The sequence below is a fragment of the Limulus polyphemus genome, unplaced genomic scaffold, assembly GCF_000517525.1.
Source record: "Limulus polyphemus unplaced genomic scaffold, Limulus_polyphemus-2.1.2 Scaffold3956, whole genome shotgun sequence".
Classification (NCBI taxonomy): domain Eukaryota; kingdom Metazoa; phylum Arthropoda; class Merostomata; order Xiphosura; family Limulidae; genus Limulus; species Limulus polyphemus.
This window is the reverse complement of record NW_013669566.1, coordinates 55,271-75,133: the sequence shown is the minus strand read 5'-3', so window position 1 is coordinate 75,133 and position 19,863 is coordinate 55,271. Positions and strand designations below refer to the sequence as shown.

Here is a 19,863-nt window from a genome sequence, read left to right as displayed (position 1 = left end):
ATTCATGTGAATGTGTGTGAAAAATTTCATTTTTCTGAAAAGGTGGTGTCTATTTACTTGTGACCACGCTGTGTACAACAAACTCATCACACTTGTAGTTCTCTCCTTGTCAAATGTCCATTAGGCCTATTCAATTACTTTAGAATTTCAGTTGCCAAGCCAAACTATCTTCTCTATTACTACCTCCATAGTATTGTGTGTATGATTCACTTACAGTTTTGTGGTGGGAGTTACCATAATCGTTTGGTCTTCTTTCTTCTGAAGATCCTTTGTTCCTTTTATCAAAGTGCACTCAAGTTGATTCAATTACCTTATAAACATGCTTTGATGGAATAAATTATTTTTCTTATCTTCTTTTCTACTGTTAATCTTACCCTAACAAATTAAACGTTAGGCCTATCACTTCTATGGTAGTTAACTTTTCTTTTTGTAACTTTACTTTCTTCTGCTATTATCTGTCTGCTTTTAACTCTTATTATAACAAAAACTAAACAATAATAAAATATTCACTTAGAAAAACAAATCAATCAATAACATCTAAACATTCATGATGTTAGAAAAACACATAGGTTCAAAAAGTCTTGATAGAAATGAATAAAACCCTATAACCTGAAGGCTTTTCATAGGTCCACTTTTCAAAAGCACTCGGGTTATAGGAGTTTTATTCATCTAAACTAAACAGTCTTTTATATCAGGACATTGTTATTTTTAAAGAACTTATAATTTCTTATAACAATTTTCTTTATTAATGAAGAGTTTATATCAGAGGTATCTAAAAGATTAAGGTTGCAGTCAAACATTATTTTAATTCTATTTGTTTAGCTTAACAAGCTTTTTTTTTAATCAACTTTGATGTTTTACACTGGTGCACTAAGGTTCTTGCACTGCATTCAAATATCATTTGAGATAGAGTTTAGGTCATCATTGTTTAAAGGTAATTTGAACTGTTAAAAAGTGACTTACTAGCAAGCACGAGGGGGTTAACTCTTTGGTATGGTAAGTATACCACTTGCCTGATGCTTGACAGGTTTTGGGTTCAACTCAGAGGTGCGAAAATGTATATATTGTAAAAAATAAACTACCAGAGGTTCATTCCAACTGATAATTCTGGTAATGAAAAAAAATCTCTTGGACAATGAGTTGTGTCAAGGAAAATCAGAAATATTAATTTTACACATATCTGACTTGGAGTCTCTGATACCATAATTGAAAGGACTGTAAGGAAAGATTAAAAAAGTCAGAAACACTTGCAGTTAATGATTTGAGCCACAGTTCTTATGCCTAAATCTACTTCTAACTTTAATACAGCATGATACCGAGAGTTTTCTAGAATTATTTTTAAGTTTGGGTTGACCAAGTGTTACAGTAATACATCTTTACACCTCTCACCTTCCTGTTTATCACTAGGTTTTCTTTTATTTGACTTTTCTTCTGGTTCCTTAATCTTCACATAAACTCCTCCACAAGACTTTTGGTGTTCTTCCCACCAGAAGTCTCTAGGTGCTGGTGGTCTATTCATTGCTCTACGAACTATTCCATAGTAGGGTGGCCTTTTCTGACAAGGACCCGTGCATCTCCACCAGTGTTGCCGATATTCATTGACTTCATCATGGAAATTATGATAAACCTGAAAATCAATACAAGACTATGCAATAGAGTTAAGATAGCAAAATATGCATATAGTAACTTGGACAAAAGAAAAAGACTAATGCTATCCTAAAATACCTTTATCTCCATATTATACAACCTTATAGCTTTGCAACTTTGTTAGGATTTTTAGTTTTCATACAACATGTATATTACCAAAAATGAGATCTTCTTTTTTCACATATCAATATACTTAGCTAATTACAGTAGTTGTATTTATGGCAAAGCTAATAAGGCTATCTGCCACCATTCATAATTTTAAACCACTGATCAGAGGGAAGGCAGCCAAACAGACATACCCTACTACACATGCTAAAGGATTGACTGCCACTCCTATAATGCACACACAGCTTAAAGTGCTGGGAATACTTTATAGTATTGCACAGATTTGAACCCAGCTTGCCAACTCCAAAAAACAAAAATCTATCACTGAGCCAATCCACTCTCAGTGAAGTACAGAGGGGACTAATATTATGTCAATCTTTCTTTTTTTGAGTTTGTATGGGAAAAAGCTATTATAGTCATATTATTATAGGAAAATACTTTCTATTTTCAAAGCACATCATTAAATTGTATAGAAACAGAATTCTAGTGTTTAGAAAAAAATCAATTCTACAATTCTGTATAGCACTTACAGTTATTTTGGCTCCTGTCAATAAATTAATTCTTGTCATGTGTTTGTGAAACTCTGGGCCATGAGAATCGTGATCCTGAATGGATAAAAACAAAGTTATTAACTTCACAAAAAAGACATTATTCTAAAAGAATTATCAATTTACAAAGTTCAAAATTATGTAATTATTTAATAAAACACAGGAGAGATAAATTGTTTTAATACTCTAGAAAGTTACAAATTATTCCTCCATGTATTTGGTATTTTCAACCCAAATGGTACTTTTTGCCATACACAGGCTAAATGCCAAGGTCAGACACACTAAGATTTAGGCATAACCGTTCTTAATTTAGAACTGTTGATAACAAGGAGGGAAGCTGATCAGCAGCACATACTGCCTTCATGGATCCTCTTAACTGAACAGTGGGATTGGTTAACATTTGGATCTACAGCCCTGCATGCTTGCCACTTCTGTGTAGTTAGGGTAAAGATCATGAAAAAAAAAAGCTAACATTCACTGGGCCTTTGTTAAGTTGTCATGTTCCGTAGCCAGTTAACCTAACTAGTCACAATACCTTAATAGCCAATCCAACACTTCAGTATTGGGGTTTTGTTCTTAATCACACGAGAGAACATACCCTCTATTAATGGAGAGTGATATCTAAAACTACAAACACAGAAGAACTTTAACTACCATTTACAATGTCTCTCTAACTAACAAACCACAAAATGTATTTTGAGTTTTATAACACATAACCAAGCAGTGTTTGCTGTGGAGAGTAAGTCAAATTGCACAACTTATAGTACTTGTTTACACAACTGGCAAGGAAAAACTGGGAGATTTCTCTTGATAATGTAAAAAACAAAGAAGATAAAAAGTATATAAGAAATGACATACCAACAGAACCATCCCTACCCACACCTTCTAGTTTTTATAACTTGTAAGTATGATTCATGCCTTCAAACAATTAAATTTTCTATGTTATACGCTACATCATTTTGCGTCTCAAAAAACGGAACATCAAAAGACACAAAAAATCTATAAAATCAAGATTAAACAAAATGAAATAATACAATATTTAACATTTAAAATGAAATATGGTAAGTGACAAGTGAAACAAATTTGAGTATTTTTTTAACTAGTGTATATAAAGAAAATTTTTTAACATTCCAATTGAAAAACACTTAATAAAATCCCTCAGAGAACTTAAACTTCATATTAACAATACACATATCTCAGCACAGACATGTATCTCACTAATAAGCCTTTAATAACTATATATTCTCACTTTAGACTTACAGATATGTTTGTTATAATTCACTAAACAATAATATACAACATACAGCTCACTTTTACACAGTCACATCAACCTTTTTGTATCATGTATATAATTTACTGAACACTGGCTCAGCATAAACACAAGTACGTAATTTTACACAGTATCAACCTACAGACTTACCTTATTGTTTTGGGTAACAAACAGATATGCATGGATCATTTCATGCTGGAAAAAAAAAAGAGATGGAGATTACCAAAACATTATGTTAAGTGCAGCCACACACAATATACACAAGTTAAAAGTAATTTAATATCTTAACCCTTTTGCGGTAGGCCCGTGCAATTTGCAGAAATCGAGTCGCAAATTTCACTTGTACAGCAATACATGTGGTAATTTCTTAATGTATTATCTCAAAAACTGGTAAGATTTTGTTAAAGATCATAAGTACCTTGTACACAAATAATGACATTATTATAATTTAGTGTTTTTACTAAAAATATGTTATTGAACTGAATGCAAGGCGACTTTCATTTTAAGCATAAAAATACTTTTTTTTCATTTTATACTTTTCATATTTCATTTGTATAATTTCTAGAACCTACTTAAAGGATATCAAAATTTTTTAAAGGTAAATGTTTATATTTTATTTTCTCTACAATATCACTAGCTCTAGCTATTATAATCAATCTATAATGTAATAAAATAATTAAAATTAGGAAGTAGAAAAAAATACATATCTTTTAATTTTTTGTAGAATATTTTTAAAGATTTTCCTTTTGTTAAATTCGTAATTTCAGGTCTTTTCCTTTTCATATATAGTTAATTTTTAATGTTTTATTTTCCTTTCTTGTTCTTTACCACTTATTATTCATCTTGACACAAGTCAACAGTGCCCTCAAGGCATATTACAGTTTCTTTCGGAGACATGCACAGCCCTTCAGCAAAATTTTCATTCAGCACATAATGGACGCAAAGTATGATGTATATTTGAAATATGTTTAAACCTTTTAATTATGTATTTTAAAATAAAACTAATAAATAATTAACTAAAATATAATAGTACGACCTAAATACAATTTAAACTGTTTCTCTAACTATAACATATTTATTTAAGAAATAACTGTAGGTGCTATAGTCAGTCAATAAAGCAGCCAACAATACTACAATCAATTACATGTAATCCGTGACGACAACTGCATGCCAATTTCAAAATACCCATTGTTAGATTATAGTGTAAAATGAGCTCTTTCTAATGAGTATACATGTGTATGTAACATCTACATGTAGGGTCTAAAGCTCAAACAAATCTGTTGCAGGTGGGCATGGTAGCTGTTAGGGGTTGAAAAAATTTATTACTTGTTTCAACTGTATTCATTCAGAGAACTTTTAAATGAATGAGTCCAAAGTTTATGTAACCATCTTATTGTCTAGACATACCTCTACTCAACTACCATTGTATTATTGAAGATACAGAAAGACAAAGTAGAGAATTTTCATAGCTCATTGGTCATGTGAGAATACATCTGAAATTTTATGTAGTTTTAAAGGTGTATTTCGAAATAAAGGACTTATAACTTGGATAAAATAAAACTTCAAATTATAACATACATTATGATATTAATTTTATTCACATTCATTGACAGTAAAGGTGTTTAATTAAATTTTTAAGGTAACACAGTGACTTGTGCAGAAAAGTGTTTAAAGGAGTTAACTGAAAACAAATATATATATATATATAAAACCAATGTTTACTTTTATGACCAAGTGTAAAGCACTAGAAGTCAAATATGCAAATTTTCGTTTTTATTGTTTCAATTTCTTGATCTTCATTGCTCTTCCTTCACAAACGAAAAAATATTTGGTAGCAGTAGCTTCACAATTTACAGCTGCACTAGTGACATATTGAAGCCAAACTATGTGTTTTACAACTGTGATTTAGCTCAGCAACTGGATAGCTACCCAACAATGTTCTAGTAGTTTTAGAGCTCCTGTAGTCTTCTTGTTTTATACAAAAGAAGTAATAATGATAAAATGAAGCTTTAATTTTTGATCAGTGAAAAATATAAATTTATATTTATGCATCATTAGTATAGTTCAGATCATAAATTTTCTACATAAAATATTTACAGTAATGATCAAGAAGTATTTGCTGTGGAAAGTAAGTTAAGTTGTGCAACTTATGATACTTGTAAATACGACTGATACTTAATCCTGTATGATTTGTTTGTTTTGAATTTTGCGCAAAGCTACACGAGGGCTATCTGCACTAGCCGTCCCTAATTTAGCAGTGTAAGACTAGAGGGAAGGCAGCTACTCATTACCACCCACCGCCAACTCTTGGGCTACTCTTTTACAAACGAATAGTGGGATTGACCATCACACTATAACGCCCCCACGGCTGAAAGGGCGATCATGTTTGGTGGGATGGGGATGCGAACCCGCGACACGCAGATTGCGAGTCGAGCGTCCTAACCACCTGGCCATGCCGGGCCTCCTGTATGATGTCATTAATTTCAACACTGGCCAGATGCCATACTACAGGAAGGTGATTTGAGTTAATATGAAGAAAGCATGGCTAGAACTTTTGGTGGACAAATGAATGAAAATAACATCCTTACAAATACCGTATTAAGTTAATTGTATATATAAAAACTGTTTTCAAGTCTTAAATTAATAAAATGTTTTATATACCTGTATACTTATACAGTAAAAGAAAATAATAATTACAAAACAAACATTTCAACAATAGACTCTAGATATTTGGTGAGAAATTATCTCGGGTCCAGCCTTTCAAAAATGCAAGTTACACGTGCACTGAGATTTAGAATATTGATATATGCTATAATATCACCTGATGTCTTGGCTGGTAACAAAAAAAAAAAGTTGATGCACATAAAGAAATACTGGAAGTGTTTACTTTTTATAGAGGACAATATAAACAATAATCCAAAATCAAGATGGCTGCCAGATAAACTGTGATAAACCAATAAAAAAGCATAAAAAACATAAGAGCAAAACTTATGAGAAACTTAAGAAACAATATCATAATACTTCCTCTAATTTTTTGCATCGATAACGTTTAATTTCCCCAACTTAGAAAATAAATTGCCTAGCTCAGAATTTTTGGTTTTGATAATTGGTCTGTTTACAACAACCTCTGATCTCCATTTTACAATGTTTACTAACAAATGCTCAAGCCACATTAAATCTTACATAACAACCATGTACATAATACATTTGATAGATAAGAAATACACACATGCAAAGAATATAATATCTAACATTGTAAGAATATTAAAAACAAAATGTACCAACCAGAAGAGTTTGAACCAAGTCTTTTCGTGGTCGTAGTTTCAAAAGTGGTGTGCTCAGTCGAATAGAACACAAACCTCCCCTTCCTTCATAAGAACATAATCCAGCACATCTGTGAAATAAAAATATTGTATGTTTATTGTTATAAAACTTCCCCCAACCAGCACTTATGATACCTTACGAGTTAATCTTTCATGTAGTAAATGATATTTTATGTTTTACATCAGTTCTTGTTAATGTTGTAGCTTCAGAAACATAACAGTATACAACCTTATTTTGTCAATAATTAGTGGACAGAATCAATACAGTATTGCTAAGTGTGTGTGTGTCTGTTAGAAAATAATGGTGCAAGGGTAAAAAAGACATCACTATTCTGAGTAATATTTTACTAGTATGTGCAGATGTAAGAATGTTATAGGCTTTCTGCAAAAAATATGGAATATATATATATAAGCTTTGGGTCTTGCATTATCTAATATTACTTTCAATAATATTTAATATTTGCCTGTTTTACTCTTAAAATACTATGATTCTTTACCTCAGGAGGAAAAAAACAAGGTATCAATAATAAATAAATTGGAACTGTTGTGTTATTATGTAGTAACACAGTTGCTGAGCTTTAAAACATTATATATGGGATCCACTTTGCTAATCATTATGTATTTAGAAGTTCTTTATGTACTTCAGCAATATCATATGTTGAGTACATTTTCTTGAAATATATGTGCACTTTTTCTCAACATTTCCCAAAATTTCCTAGATGTAAGATGTTAAAACTATATTCCACGATGCATCCACATAATTGCAGACAGTAGTAATAACAGGTGATTTTATATTTTAGCAAATTTTAATTGGATTACAGTAGGGCAAATTAATTTTGTGTTAATGAAAATTGCACACAGTCTACAACTGTCATATTGTGCTGCATTTAATTTAACTTTGGTTGGATTTAAAACGATTGTGTTATGGGTGTAGAATGTGTTTCATATTTTAAGGTGATCTTCTTATCATGAAATTAATGTTTTGTTCATTTCTGACAGGTCATATTGTTTAGATTTGGTTTTCATATATGTAGCAGGAGATGTACAAGGTAAAAACTTTAACCCAGGAACTTTTGATAACACTTGAACATTAACTCGTAAATGGCCAAGTAATCTGAACTCAATCAAAATATGTAGCAAATCAAAAATTACCATAAATGCATTATTTGTGATCATGTGGAACCATTATTAGCTTTTTTTGTTAACTCAAGTCAAATCAAATAAACAGAATCAAACATAATATATATATAACCTCTATCTCTTAATATAGATTCATGCAAATTTGTTAGCTTTCTTTGATAAAAATTACACATACACAAAAAAAAGATAAATACAGATCTTGTTTAGCTATTAGATATACCACAAACACTAACAGGTTAACCTACAGTCTTTTATACCTGAACATGATACTCACAGAGACAGTTTTCAAAACTTTGTTTTACATAAGACATTTTACTTTAAAAAGAGAGCAAGCATCAGTGAATTGCCTTCAGTGTCAGTGACTTGTTTTATGATACTATGGTTTCAAAGTGTAGAAGATGTTTAATTAATGCTTACTTATACATTTCCCCCCTTAAAACAGCTTTAAAAAGTTAGCCCTTGTTATGAAAAAGTTTAATTAATATTCTTTCTGTTTTTGATAAAAAAAAAGCAATTTTCTATATAGATAAAAAAGTAAGACAATGCTGACAGGAATCTAGTTTTATGTCTTGTGTGTACAGATGTAAGATGATTTTTGTTCTTGATCTCAATTATACTCACTTTATTGTCTAAGATAACACATTCTATGTCACTGTAATTACAAGCACTCAGTGAGAAATTCAGCGTAACAAAATTCAGTGAAGACAAATTACCAACAGCTGATGTAATAATGGTATGAAGCAAAAACACATCCTACAATTATAATTTTAGATCTACTTAGTTTTTGGATTACTACTCAGTATATTTGCAAAATTAATTCATAATCTGTTAATACTTGAAACAGTTCGAACAATTCTTGAGTTCAATACAACTTATAAGCACTTATTTCATGTTCTGAAAAATCTTGGTAACACATGGTACTAGAATGGCTTACACTATAAAATAAGCAATTAAAAAAAGAGAAAGGTCAAAGTTTCTGCATTGTTCAAACCTACAGCATGCACACAATATATATGTCTGTAAAATAAAAAACAGTAAAACTTACTCACAATGACTATTAATAAGAGCTTCTGTGTGAAAGTAAAGAAGAATAGATAATGTCTACCACACAATATTTATTATATCTAGTGTTGATGAGCAGTCCCACCGAGAGGGCAGTGAAGCAAGGGAAAATTTCCTGGAGCCCACTGTCACAAAGGAGACTTGGGAGAAAGTAGAGGTGAAACTGATTGTGAGAGAGGGCCCTACATACCAATCATTCCCTGTGGCCCATGAAAGCTCTTGGTGGCTCTGCTGATGAGGCCTTTTACCTAATTAATATCAGAGCTTTTCAGGTTACCTGGTATATAACAAACAAAGTAGTAGTTGAGATGTAAATTGCCTTACAACAACTGTTACAGTGTAAACTGAATTAATGTGGTGGACTGCAATTATTACATCACCCCACCCCAACCAATGATTCCAACATTTTGACTTAAAAGTTTTTATTGTTAACACCCCCCCCCCCACCTCCCTTGAAAATAAATACTGTGATCAAATATTCTCTGAGCAGATGATTGTCTTCACAATATTCACACTCATTGCTCAACATGATGAACACACCACATATGCCAATAATGGTATAATTAACACCAAGAACAGAGCTACATCACACCACAGTATAACATAAAATTATCAAATTGAAGAAGGGGGAGTTAGGGGTCTTTGCAAGAAATACTAATGGTGCATTTGTTGAGAAAAACTTTTTTTGCATTTTTAAAAACAAAAAATTTGGTATGATTTTCTTTAACATTTTAAATACAAAATTTAAGATTTTCTTTGCTAAAATGCAACCAGATATGTATTATTGCAATATAATGGTTTTCAATATCATGTACATGAACACTGAGTCTGGTAATACCATAAGTATAAAATTTGCTAAAAAACACTCCACAAAATGCAAGAATATGTACAATTCATGTGATAAACAGACACAGACTTAACTAATACAATTGGTATAGTACACCTGCTTTGGATCATAAGGAGAAACATCTACATACAATGTCATACGTGGGCTCCATCTAACTTCTACTCCTTGTAATCTTCCCCAGAAATAGGTATCGTTAAATTCAAGAAACAGACCATGGATGTCTGGATTTGGGTCATTCACTTCCCAAAACTCATCCACAATTGACATACTCTCCTTACTATGTTTCTTCTTTTTTGAAGCAAAATCCTGTAAACAAAAGTGCACCAAACTTATTAATGATAAATATCTTCATATATGTAAACATCTATCTATCCATTAATATTTCATAACTATATTAATTACTTACATGAAATATATTTTTGTCATATGAAAAAAAAATTCAAAAATTTCTCCTAATGGATCACTGTTTATTAAATTAGGGAACTCTACCCCAAATACCTTACTCTTTTGAATGTTGCTTTCTCATAGTATATTTCACAATGGCTTAATTTGATTTAAAATAACTCTGACCTCAAGAATTTACAAAACTTGAAGCAACTGATAAAGTTGTCACTTTGAACCAGAGGGGAATTGAAAATAAAAGCTCAAACTGAAATTATGATTTTATCATGCTTTTATTAATTTATTAAATATCATGATATTCTTAAACAGATTTATCATGTTGTACCCTTGACTTGGGTTTTTAGATCTCATCTGTGTAAGTAGCTTGCTTTGATCAGTAAAAAATCTTAACCATTAGAATATGACATCTAAATTGCATAACCAATGGTCTATTTACTATACAATTTCATCATTATAAAACCTGTTGGAAAAAGTAATTTCTAAAAATTGATAATCTACACCAGTTTTGGTTGTCACTACATGGATTTTGTTTTCTCGTTTTCAAAAGTGTCTTAATACTGACTTTCAGTACATCCATAAAATAAAACATCCAAGTATATGCAATACTACTTTTCATGAAACATGCACTATTGGCTATTAAAGATAAACAATTTCAAACTTGTAAGATAACCTTATCTTATACCTTTGTGGTTTTTTCATTATATTGATAGTTTAGCTGTTGTGCTGCCTCTTCATCGTATTTAGCTTGAAGCTGAAGAGCAAGGGCAAAATCTTCATCCCTATACATATCTAAGGTATTAAAGGAAAGATACGTAATGACTTTAGTGAAAGAGATATGAAACAAAAGACAACAGCTGAGGTCTTAAATAGCAAATAAGTCCTTAAAATATTTAGCTTTAACAAAGTTAAAACTAATAACATCAACACATAAATAAAATCATTTAAAAAAGGGTAAAGTAAAATATCAAACCATGCTTATGATGCTGTCTTCATAAAGATTTTCAATTTCACAAGTTTCATGACTTCTGTGTCATCACGAGTATACATGCAAATCGACTGTCCTAAAATCTATGTTTATGTGTTATTTTAGCACATAATTTTGAATTCTTTAGTAACTTAATTTGCATTTCTGACAAAGTAAATAAAGAGCAGCAAGTCAACTACACATAGAGTTAGCACTCAAGTAAAAATCTCTCTCTTTAATTGACTGTGATGCATAGTTTGTAAGATGTAACCATATACATAATGGTGTATAACCTACAAGTTAAATGATGCAAGTAAAGGGTTTTGACTCAACCAAATGACAAGATTCAGTTTCTAAATATATGAAGTGTAAGATTTATGCCTATAGTAACAGCAATAAAAGGTTATTTATCAATAGTTCCTTCCAATAAAAGTTAAATAAATTTATAAATGTGTGTACAATAGAATACCAAAAATAAACTCTGTGATACTTTTAAGATTTTAGGTTTAAAATTACTCACACACACAAAAAAAACCATGTATATGTATTTTATCAACCTCAGATTTAGATTGTTTTTTTCACACGTTTAATCTTTTTTTTTTGTATAATTAGCTTGTCTCAATAAGACTTTTGACAACAACCTATGCTTTGCATGAATAGCTCACCTTTTTTGTCATTCTGATTTATGTAACTTTCATGTTTGGGTGATTTCTTTCATAAGTCTAACCAAAATTATAAGACAAGTTCAAATAACTTTAATTTGATTTTATAGCCTTTAAGGCCCCTTAAATACTGCTTGAATTAGATCTTTAAATCATTTTAAAATTACATATTTCTATAGCAAAAAATAAATCATTACAGAAAATTCAAACAATTACTAGTTAATATCACGGCCAGATTGCTTTCTTAGTTTTAGGTAATACAAAAGTAAGTTTCAATTTTATTTCAAACAACCTTGTTAATGTCTCCACCAAATCACAAATATGATTTCCTTTCCTTCATGTATCACAGTACTCTAGTTCAAAATACAGAAATCTTTATCTGTTGAAGAGAGGAGAATCTGTGTTAGTCTCCTCAGGCTCAAGTGTATATTAGAAGTAAAAGTATGAAAACCCTCTTATATACACTAGATACCTGGTGTTAAAAAAGTTACATAAAAATTACTAATAATAAAGTAAAAATTAAAACTGGTTTCTGCCAGGCTAGTTGCCTCCCTGTAGTGAGTGGTTTGGAATAGGGATAGTGCACTGTTACCTGGACTGCACACTGAAAGATGTGCTGTTATGGGACTCTAACATTTAAAAGGCCTGTGTTAAATTCATCTAGCATATAGTTAAACAGTATTTCATAAATTACTCACTCTTAAAAAATTAGTGATTCTATTAAAAGAAGAGCATGTAATTTCCACCAAAATTTAGTTTATTTAGTGACTCTTTGGTATTTCAATTTTGAGTATCCATGTTAACAGTGAGATTACTTGAGGTTTTCATTACTACGAAAACTGACCAAACTACTAGCAGAAGTATAATGTAAAGTAAATTTCTTTAACATTAGTGGTTTCTCAGATATCACCACAGATAATGTGTTTTTATTTTTAAACACATGGAAGACAAATTCATAAAACTCCACTGTTTATTTACAAAATATACATATAATTCACTAGTAGGCAGTTGAAATTTAATCAACAATATTTTGCCTTCTCTTACACGCATGTTATCAAAGTACAGCCCATGACAAACGTCCAAGTAATTTTTATATTTTACGTTATGTTACAATATTCTGATTTGCTATATAGTAATAGTATAAATTATTTAACTTCTATCATAATATGACTCAAAACTCGAAAAAAGTGAAAAGATTACGAATACAATTCTATGAGTAATGTTAATAATTTACTAATAATGTTACAGTCTTATACGCTAATCTTATTATAATCTATATTGAATTAGCTTAAATTTTTAAGTTAACTTAGTTTAACTTTGTAAGTTCGGAAAATATTTATATTAGTTTAACACACACAGAGATAAAAATGCTTCAGTTCAAAATTATAAACCAATTTCACGAAATAAATTAAAGAATGTTACCGTTCGAGGAAAATGATGTTTGATATTGATGCAAAAATTTCAAAAACAGCGAAATATATACACATATGTAGTATTACTATTAGTAAAACTATTCAACTACACGAATCGTGAAAGTGAAACCAGTCTCAACATCTTTCAAACGCAAAAATCCGCCACCTAGAGGACATATATGTATATTTCACGACTAGATGGTGCTTAAACGGGATAATCTTTATTTTCTTAATTTTATCACGATTTCAGCTCTGAAGTGCCCCCAGTAGCTTTGCGCTTAACAACAAATAAACAAACAAAAAAACTTTTGGAGTTTCAATTAAAGTCTATGAAATTGGCGAATTTATTATTTTTATTTTGCATATCTATCAAACAATTTTCAATAACTTCGGCTAAATCATATCTATAATATAATCGAAAACAAAAACGAATGGAAATTATACCACACAATATAGAAAACGAAAATGTTTTGGCTCCAGATGCCCTTCTTCGGGCGATTTTGAATTTTGTCATTATGACGTTCCATGAAAGCGGCTAGAAGGTGGGAAAATTGCAAAATTTATCTTAAAATTAGACCTTCAGGTGTGTTGTTTTCTTTTGTACTTTTCGAAATGTTTTTTTTTTTTTTCATGTTTTAGCAGCAATTTATTGCAAATTAAGCATCAACAAATAAGTCGAACACTTTTCTCAATATGTCTCTGAATGATAATAATTATATTCACCAATTAAAGTTTTCCATTTTTTTGTAAGAAATATTCAATAATGATAAATCTATTGATGTGTTTAAAATGTTGACATACCGAGGGTTGGGTAGTTTACATTAAAACAATTTCGAATATGCAGATCAGCATGTCACGTCAAAACCACAGCCGAACTACATTTTGATAATATTTGGCGTGCGTAGGTAGTATGATGTCACTGAAAAGTATTCCGTTTTGGGAAAAGCATTTAACAGCCCTTCCGGATGCAAAATATTGTTACGACAGCAGAGGCACGTGACTCTAGTAACACGCCACGCGCTTCTAGAACGTTCATGAAGCGTCGGGAGACTATTAGATATGGGGTAGTCTTGTATATATAAGACCGGCCAAGAAGCGACGGGGAACAATGTGTAATTGAACTGCGGACAGAGTATTGTTGAGTTGAGCACGTGAGACGTTCGTTGTGAATTATAGCGTTTGTTATAGCGCGACTGTGGAAATTAAGTGTATTGCAAATTTGTATTCAGAAAGAATAAACCAGTTTTATTTAAGAAAGGACTTGTGTCGCTAAAGTTTCATCGGAAAGAATTTTTACGGAAAATTAACTAACGAACCGAGGCGTAACAATATTCATACACTCAAACCATAAACATGTGTTGGGGCCGGGAATTTCAAGACAGGAATATCCTTTGTACTTAATGGGATTGGAAAACAACTTTGAACCCAGAACCATCTATAATGAAACTTACAACAAGTCTTACCACAGCCATGGTAATAAAAGTCTGGCGTTTTGTAACTGATGAGAATCCACGAACACAAAGGTCAGTGGCAAAAGCCATCTATGTGACCCAGGCAACATAATGAAGAAGGATCTCTATCTGGAAAATAGACAGAAGTTGTTTCACAACATATCTGTTTAACCATTGCAAACTTCAAGCAACTGTAGAGCTACTGTTAAGATGCACAGTCATGAGATCGAGTATGACCAGACTTGATGACGTGGACTCTAAGGAAGTGATCAATCTCCAAAATCATTTTAATATAATGTACTCAACCTCTGTACTTCAACATTACAGTAGGCCTAGTTTAAATTATGCATTAATTTCTTATTCAAATAATTAAATATGCAAATAGATACCCATACATTATAAATGAGAATCTGATGGAAAACAGACATATTACGAATTTAAAAAAAATAACCCATTTAAAATATATTGTTACGTCTCTGGTCGTTTTTAATTACTCGTAAAAATTCTTTCTGAAGAACTTCAGCGATACAAGTCCTTTCTCAAATAAAACTAGTTTATTCTTTCTCAATTCAACTTTGTAATACACTTAATTTCCACAGTCACCTTAACTTCAACACACGCTATAATTTACAACGAACGATTCATGACTTTACTTACTACCGCGCTTGACTCAATTGTCCGTCTATATCTTCATTCTCTCTGTCTGCTATTCAATCCCGATTAATTGTCTGGCGCACTTATATAGAAGAATAGAGTGCGCCTAGCAAATACTGGATTATTCGTGATATTCTCCGATCTTTCTAGAACTTATTATGTGTTACCAGCGTCACGTGACTTCCGCTGTCGTAACAATATGGTATTTACAATGATATTTTTATGATGAAATTTAGTCACATCTAATCACCTCACATGACGTAAATAAATTATCTTTACATGTATCATTCATTGACCACAGTTTCTGCTTCTCTAACTTCTGTTGCTAGGTTTACTTGTGATTTGTTATTTGGGTCCGAGATGCAGAAGTAGTGCATCCTGATTGTGGCATTCAGCTTTGCTGTTGTTTAGGGTTGGTTAATTGAAACACGCCAAAACCAATCTTAGTTTTTTTCTACATCTTTGGACTCTCAGCTGTGCTGTTTTGACTTGGAAAGCCCAAATTTTTTTACTAAAAACCTTTGTAGGAAAGTATACAAAAGACCTCTGAGCTGTTCCGTTTTCGACACTACAGAAACATCTGGTGTGCATGAATGTCTTTCTTGTCATACCAAGAATCTTTAAATGTACACAATGTGTGAAATGACATTAATTTACCTCTGAGAACTGTACGACTCTAAAGATACGTTGGTATTTAAATAGACCATGGGTTTATATTTTCTTATAGTATGATAATATTTATTTTTCGTTTTGAATATGTGCAGGTTTCACACAACAGGTGGTCGAGAAAACCATTAAGTTAATCATTTCAAGTTACCTTTGTTATTCTCAAAGAAGGAAATATTCATGGAGAACATTGCTTTATGCGACCTTATGTAAGGATGTTGACACCAATGTAGTTCTATGGTTATTCAGATGATTAGTTTTCTTTAAATCTAAGAAACATTGGATTTGGCAGTCTGGAGATAATCTTAACTGAGAACGTCCAGTAAAAGTGAGTCTGACACACATAAACCATAAATACAGATATTATGTTTATATATATCATTTAATAAATATTGTACAGTTTATTTTACACTTACATCCAGTCTCATTATTCCTTAAAACACTGACTCAGTAAAGTAAGACTTGTACAAGTGACATAAATAAAAGATATTCATATATGTGTCTTTTCTAATATCTGACAATGTAATATTGGTTGTGGGAAATAAAAAGGTTTCTAATTAAAAATGTTAGGTTTTAAAAAAATTCAAACTGTTCTTGTTGCAAACTCTGACACTTAAGCCACCTTGTATCAAGTTATAATGAACTCCGTTCTAATCCAGTGCAATAGTTCAACACTGAAAATTGAAGTTACTCGAATGGTCTCTCTTGTAGTCCTGACAGATTCATTCACTTCACGTGCCAAGCATTTCACAATTGTAAGGATGTTAGTGTTCTGCTCTTCATATGCTATGCATTGCAAAATCATAAGAACATTAGTGTTCTGTTAAGTTCACTTTTTTCATATGCTATGCATTGCACAATCATATTCTACCACACTCCTTTCATATGCCAATTATTGCACAATGGACCATAAAGAACATCAGTGTTCTGCTACAAATTTTTCATATGCCATATATTGCATAAGTATAAGGACATTAATGTTCTGCTAAATTCACTCTTTTCATATTCTATACATTGCACAATTATAAGGAGATCAGTGTTATTCTACACTCCTTTAATATGCTAGGCAGGTATTGCACAATCATAACAACATTAGTGTTCTGCTAAATTCACATCCTTTATATATGTCAGGTATTGTACAATTATAAAAACATTAGTGTTCTACTACAGTCCTTTCATATGCCAGTCATTGTACAATCAATTTTAAAGACATTTTTCAGCTACACTCCTTTCATATGCCATGTATTGCACAATCGTATGAATATTAGGGTTTTGCTAGATTTATGCTCTTCATATGCTATGCATTGCACAATCATAAGGATATCAGTGTTCTGGTTCCGATGTGTATTCTGCTAAAGCATTTTTATGCAAAAATATTACACTGACATAGAGTTTCAGTGCAAACTATTTAGTTTACTGTATTAATGTTTTGAAAACACTATTTGTAATACAAATCTATTTAGGTCATGAGAAAGTAAAAAAAAACGTACATTTCACAATGGAAAATTACTAATATATTTTATTACCAAAGAATGACACAAGAAAAATATTAAATCAGGAAAATCTTTTTAAACAGAAATATACAATAATTTCAAATATAAGCATTTTTAGAAATTTGTAAATAAAACTTTTCTTTTGAAAATGGTGTTTCCCCTGGTTCATTTACATTTTGAGTACTGTGTTCAGTCTTGGGATCCTTACCTTAGAAAGGGCCTTGAATTATTGTAAAGAATTCATAGGAAGGCTACTAGGATGATAACTGGGATGGAAAGGTTGTCATAGGAGGATAAGTTAGGATATCTGAACTTGTTTTCTCTTGAAAAAATAAGAGATGGAGGGGATATAATTGAGGTGTTTAGGATTGTTAAGGGAATTGATGGTATTGATGTATCATTTTTTTATATAATGGTGGGAATGGTAAAACTAGGAGACACAAATATAAATTTTGACAGAGCAGGAATCATATCTTCAGTTAAGTAAGCTTCATTTTTCTAATAGGGTGATTGGACTTTGGAATGGCTTGCCACCATGTGGTGGATGCAGTTAATTGAAGAGAGTTTTTTAGTGTTTAATTAAGTGAATAGGATGGCCTAGATGGATCAAAAGGAGTATTGTTGTTCTTTAATGTTATGTTATTTTACTGCTACTGAAAAATAATTATATGCTAAAGAAAATGTACAGCTATGTTGTTTGTCAGTCACTGTTCATGATGCAGAGTTTAATTACAATTCACAGATTGATGTTTTAAAACGTTTTTTTGGGCTACATGAAAATTTTTTTGCAAGTAACTTTTCTTTCCAAGCTAAAGATGAATGACACCTAACTAATCAAAGGTAGGTAAACAATGATGACATTTCAATTTACAGATGTTTGATTTCACCCATTAATAATTTAACTGTATTTTCAGTCACGATTTAAGACAAACTTTTCAGTTTGATGCTGAAAGTAATAATCTTTCATACCACTTCAGTTTTCATACAATGCACTTGTCGGTTAACTGTTTCAATACTGTTCAAAAACCAACATAAGCTAAGATGATGAGGAATGTCAGCATGTTCAAGGCACATCTGTAATCTGACTGTCTTCAACCTGCCTCGTTGATGGGAGATAGACCTTGAAGGAAAAATCTGTGTGTGGAAAAGAACCCTACAAAAAAACAATGCGATATGATTTTATATAATTAATTCTTTACCTGATCATTATATTTGTGATCTACATCAATGGGTAAAATTGATCTTTACCACTCAGAAAAATAAATGTTCTATCATTTAAAGTCAAAAGTGGCTGACATAAACAGAAACATGGGATACATTTTTAACTTCTTTCTTCTTCTTTATTATTATTATTATAAAGTACTAAAGTCATAACTCTAATCTAAAACAATGTTTGTAAATTCCAATGTAGCTAATATGTGGATTTCAATTAATATCATTACCATTGCTTTTGTTTAAAGTGTACAAACTATCCAGGTATTAAAAAATAAATAAATAATGACTATGAAGAACAAGCAATCTTTCATAACCTTTCCTAATTTTTTTAAATACAGTAATGCAATTTACAAAACACATCTAGTTTCTTTGTTTTCTATGCAACACGAATATACAGGGTGTCCAAAAAGTATTTTTACAATTTAAAAAATTTATTATAAAGGCAATGGATAAGATATCTTTATCAGACTTGTTCTATTGTACTCAGTGGTTTTCAAAGTTTTTTAAACCTCATTTAATACATCTCTATATTGGCACCATTAGTCCCACGAAGCACATCAAGACGGTACTCGATTTCTTGCCATGTTCGCTGTAGCATAGCCTCATCAATGGTTGCAATCGCATCTGTTATCTTTTGCTTTAGTTCAGTAATGTCCTGTATCTTTGATCGATACACGATATCTTTAACATAGCCCCATAGAAAGAAATCCAGAGGTGTGATATCTGGTGAACGTAGCGGCCACGGAATTGGTCCATCCCTTCCAATCCAACGGTCTGGAAATGTTTGATTGAGGAACTCACGAACATGCAGTCCCCAATGTGGTGGGGCACCATCTTGCTGGAAAATGATGGTCTGTTGAAGGTCCTGGAGTTGTGGTGCCACATATTCAGTCAAAAGGTCAAGGTAGACATTTGCAGTAATTGATCTCTCGTTGAAGAAAAATGGACCAATAATTCGATTGCACATAATCCCACACCAAAAATTCACTTTGGTTTTTGATT

The 19,863-nt window shown here is 31.4% G+C and overlaps 2 protein-coding genes across 3 annotated transcripts in view; both read right to left on the bottom strand.

The window, feature by feature from the left end:
* LOC106470347 (sprT-like domain-containing protein Spartan) overlaps positions 1 to 13,538 on the bottom strand; it is a 20,887-nt gene extending 7,349 nt beyond the window's left edge. The window contains exons 1-8 of one of the 2 annotated variants that reach the window (XM_022398960.1): positions 13,393 to 13,413; positions 12,263 to 12,349; positions 11,027 to 11,133; positions 10,073 to 10,248; positions 6,856 to 6,964; positions 3,721 to 3,765; positions 2,283 to 2,357; positions 1,390 to 1,627 (exon numbers count right to left, since the gene is read on the bottom strand). In XM_022398960.1, coding sequence (XP_022254668.1) covers positions 1,390 to 1,627; positions 2,283 to 2,357; positions 3,721 to 3,765; positions 6,856 to 6,964; positions 10,073 to 10,248; positions 11,027 to 11,131 — 748 coding nt within the window. In that variant the 5' untranslated portion in view covers positions 11,132 to 11,133; positions 12,263 to 12,349; positions 13,393 to 13,413. Of the gene's footprint in view, positions 1 to 1,389; positions 1,628 to 2,282; positions 2,358 to 3,720; positions 3,766 to 6,855; positions 6,965 to 10,072; positions 10,249 to 11,026; positions 11,134 to 12,262; positions 12,350 to 13,392 lie in introns of both variants that reach the window. The other variant, XM_013930897.2, reaches the window with a different exon arrangement.
* Positions 13,539 to 17,723: 4,185 nt separating this feature from the next.
* LOC106470346 (DNA polymerase epsilon subunit 2-like) overlaps positions 17,724 to 19,863 on the bottom strand; it is a 19,257-nt gene continuing 17,117 nt past the window's right edge. The window contains exon 11 of the mRNA XM_022398959.1: positions 17,724 to 18,799. Within this exon, the coding sequence (XP_022254667.1) occupies positions 18,710 to 18,799 (90 nt within the window). The 3' untranslated portion in view covers positions 17,724 to 18,709. The remainder of the gene's footprint in view (positions 18,800 to 19,863) is intronic.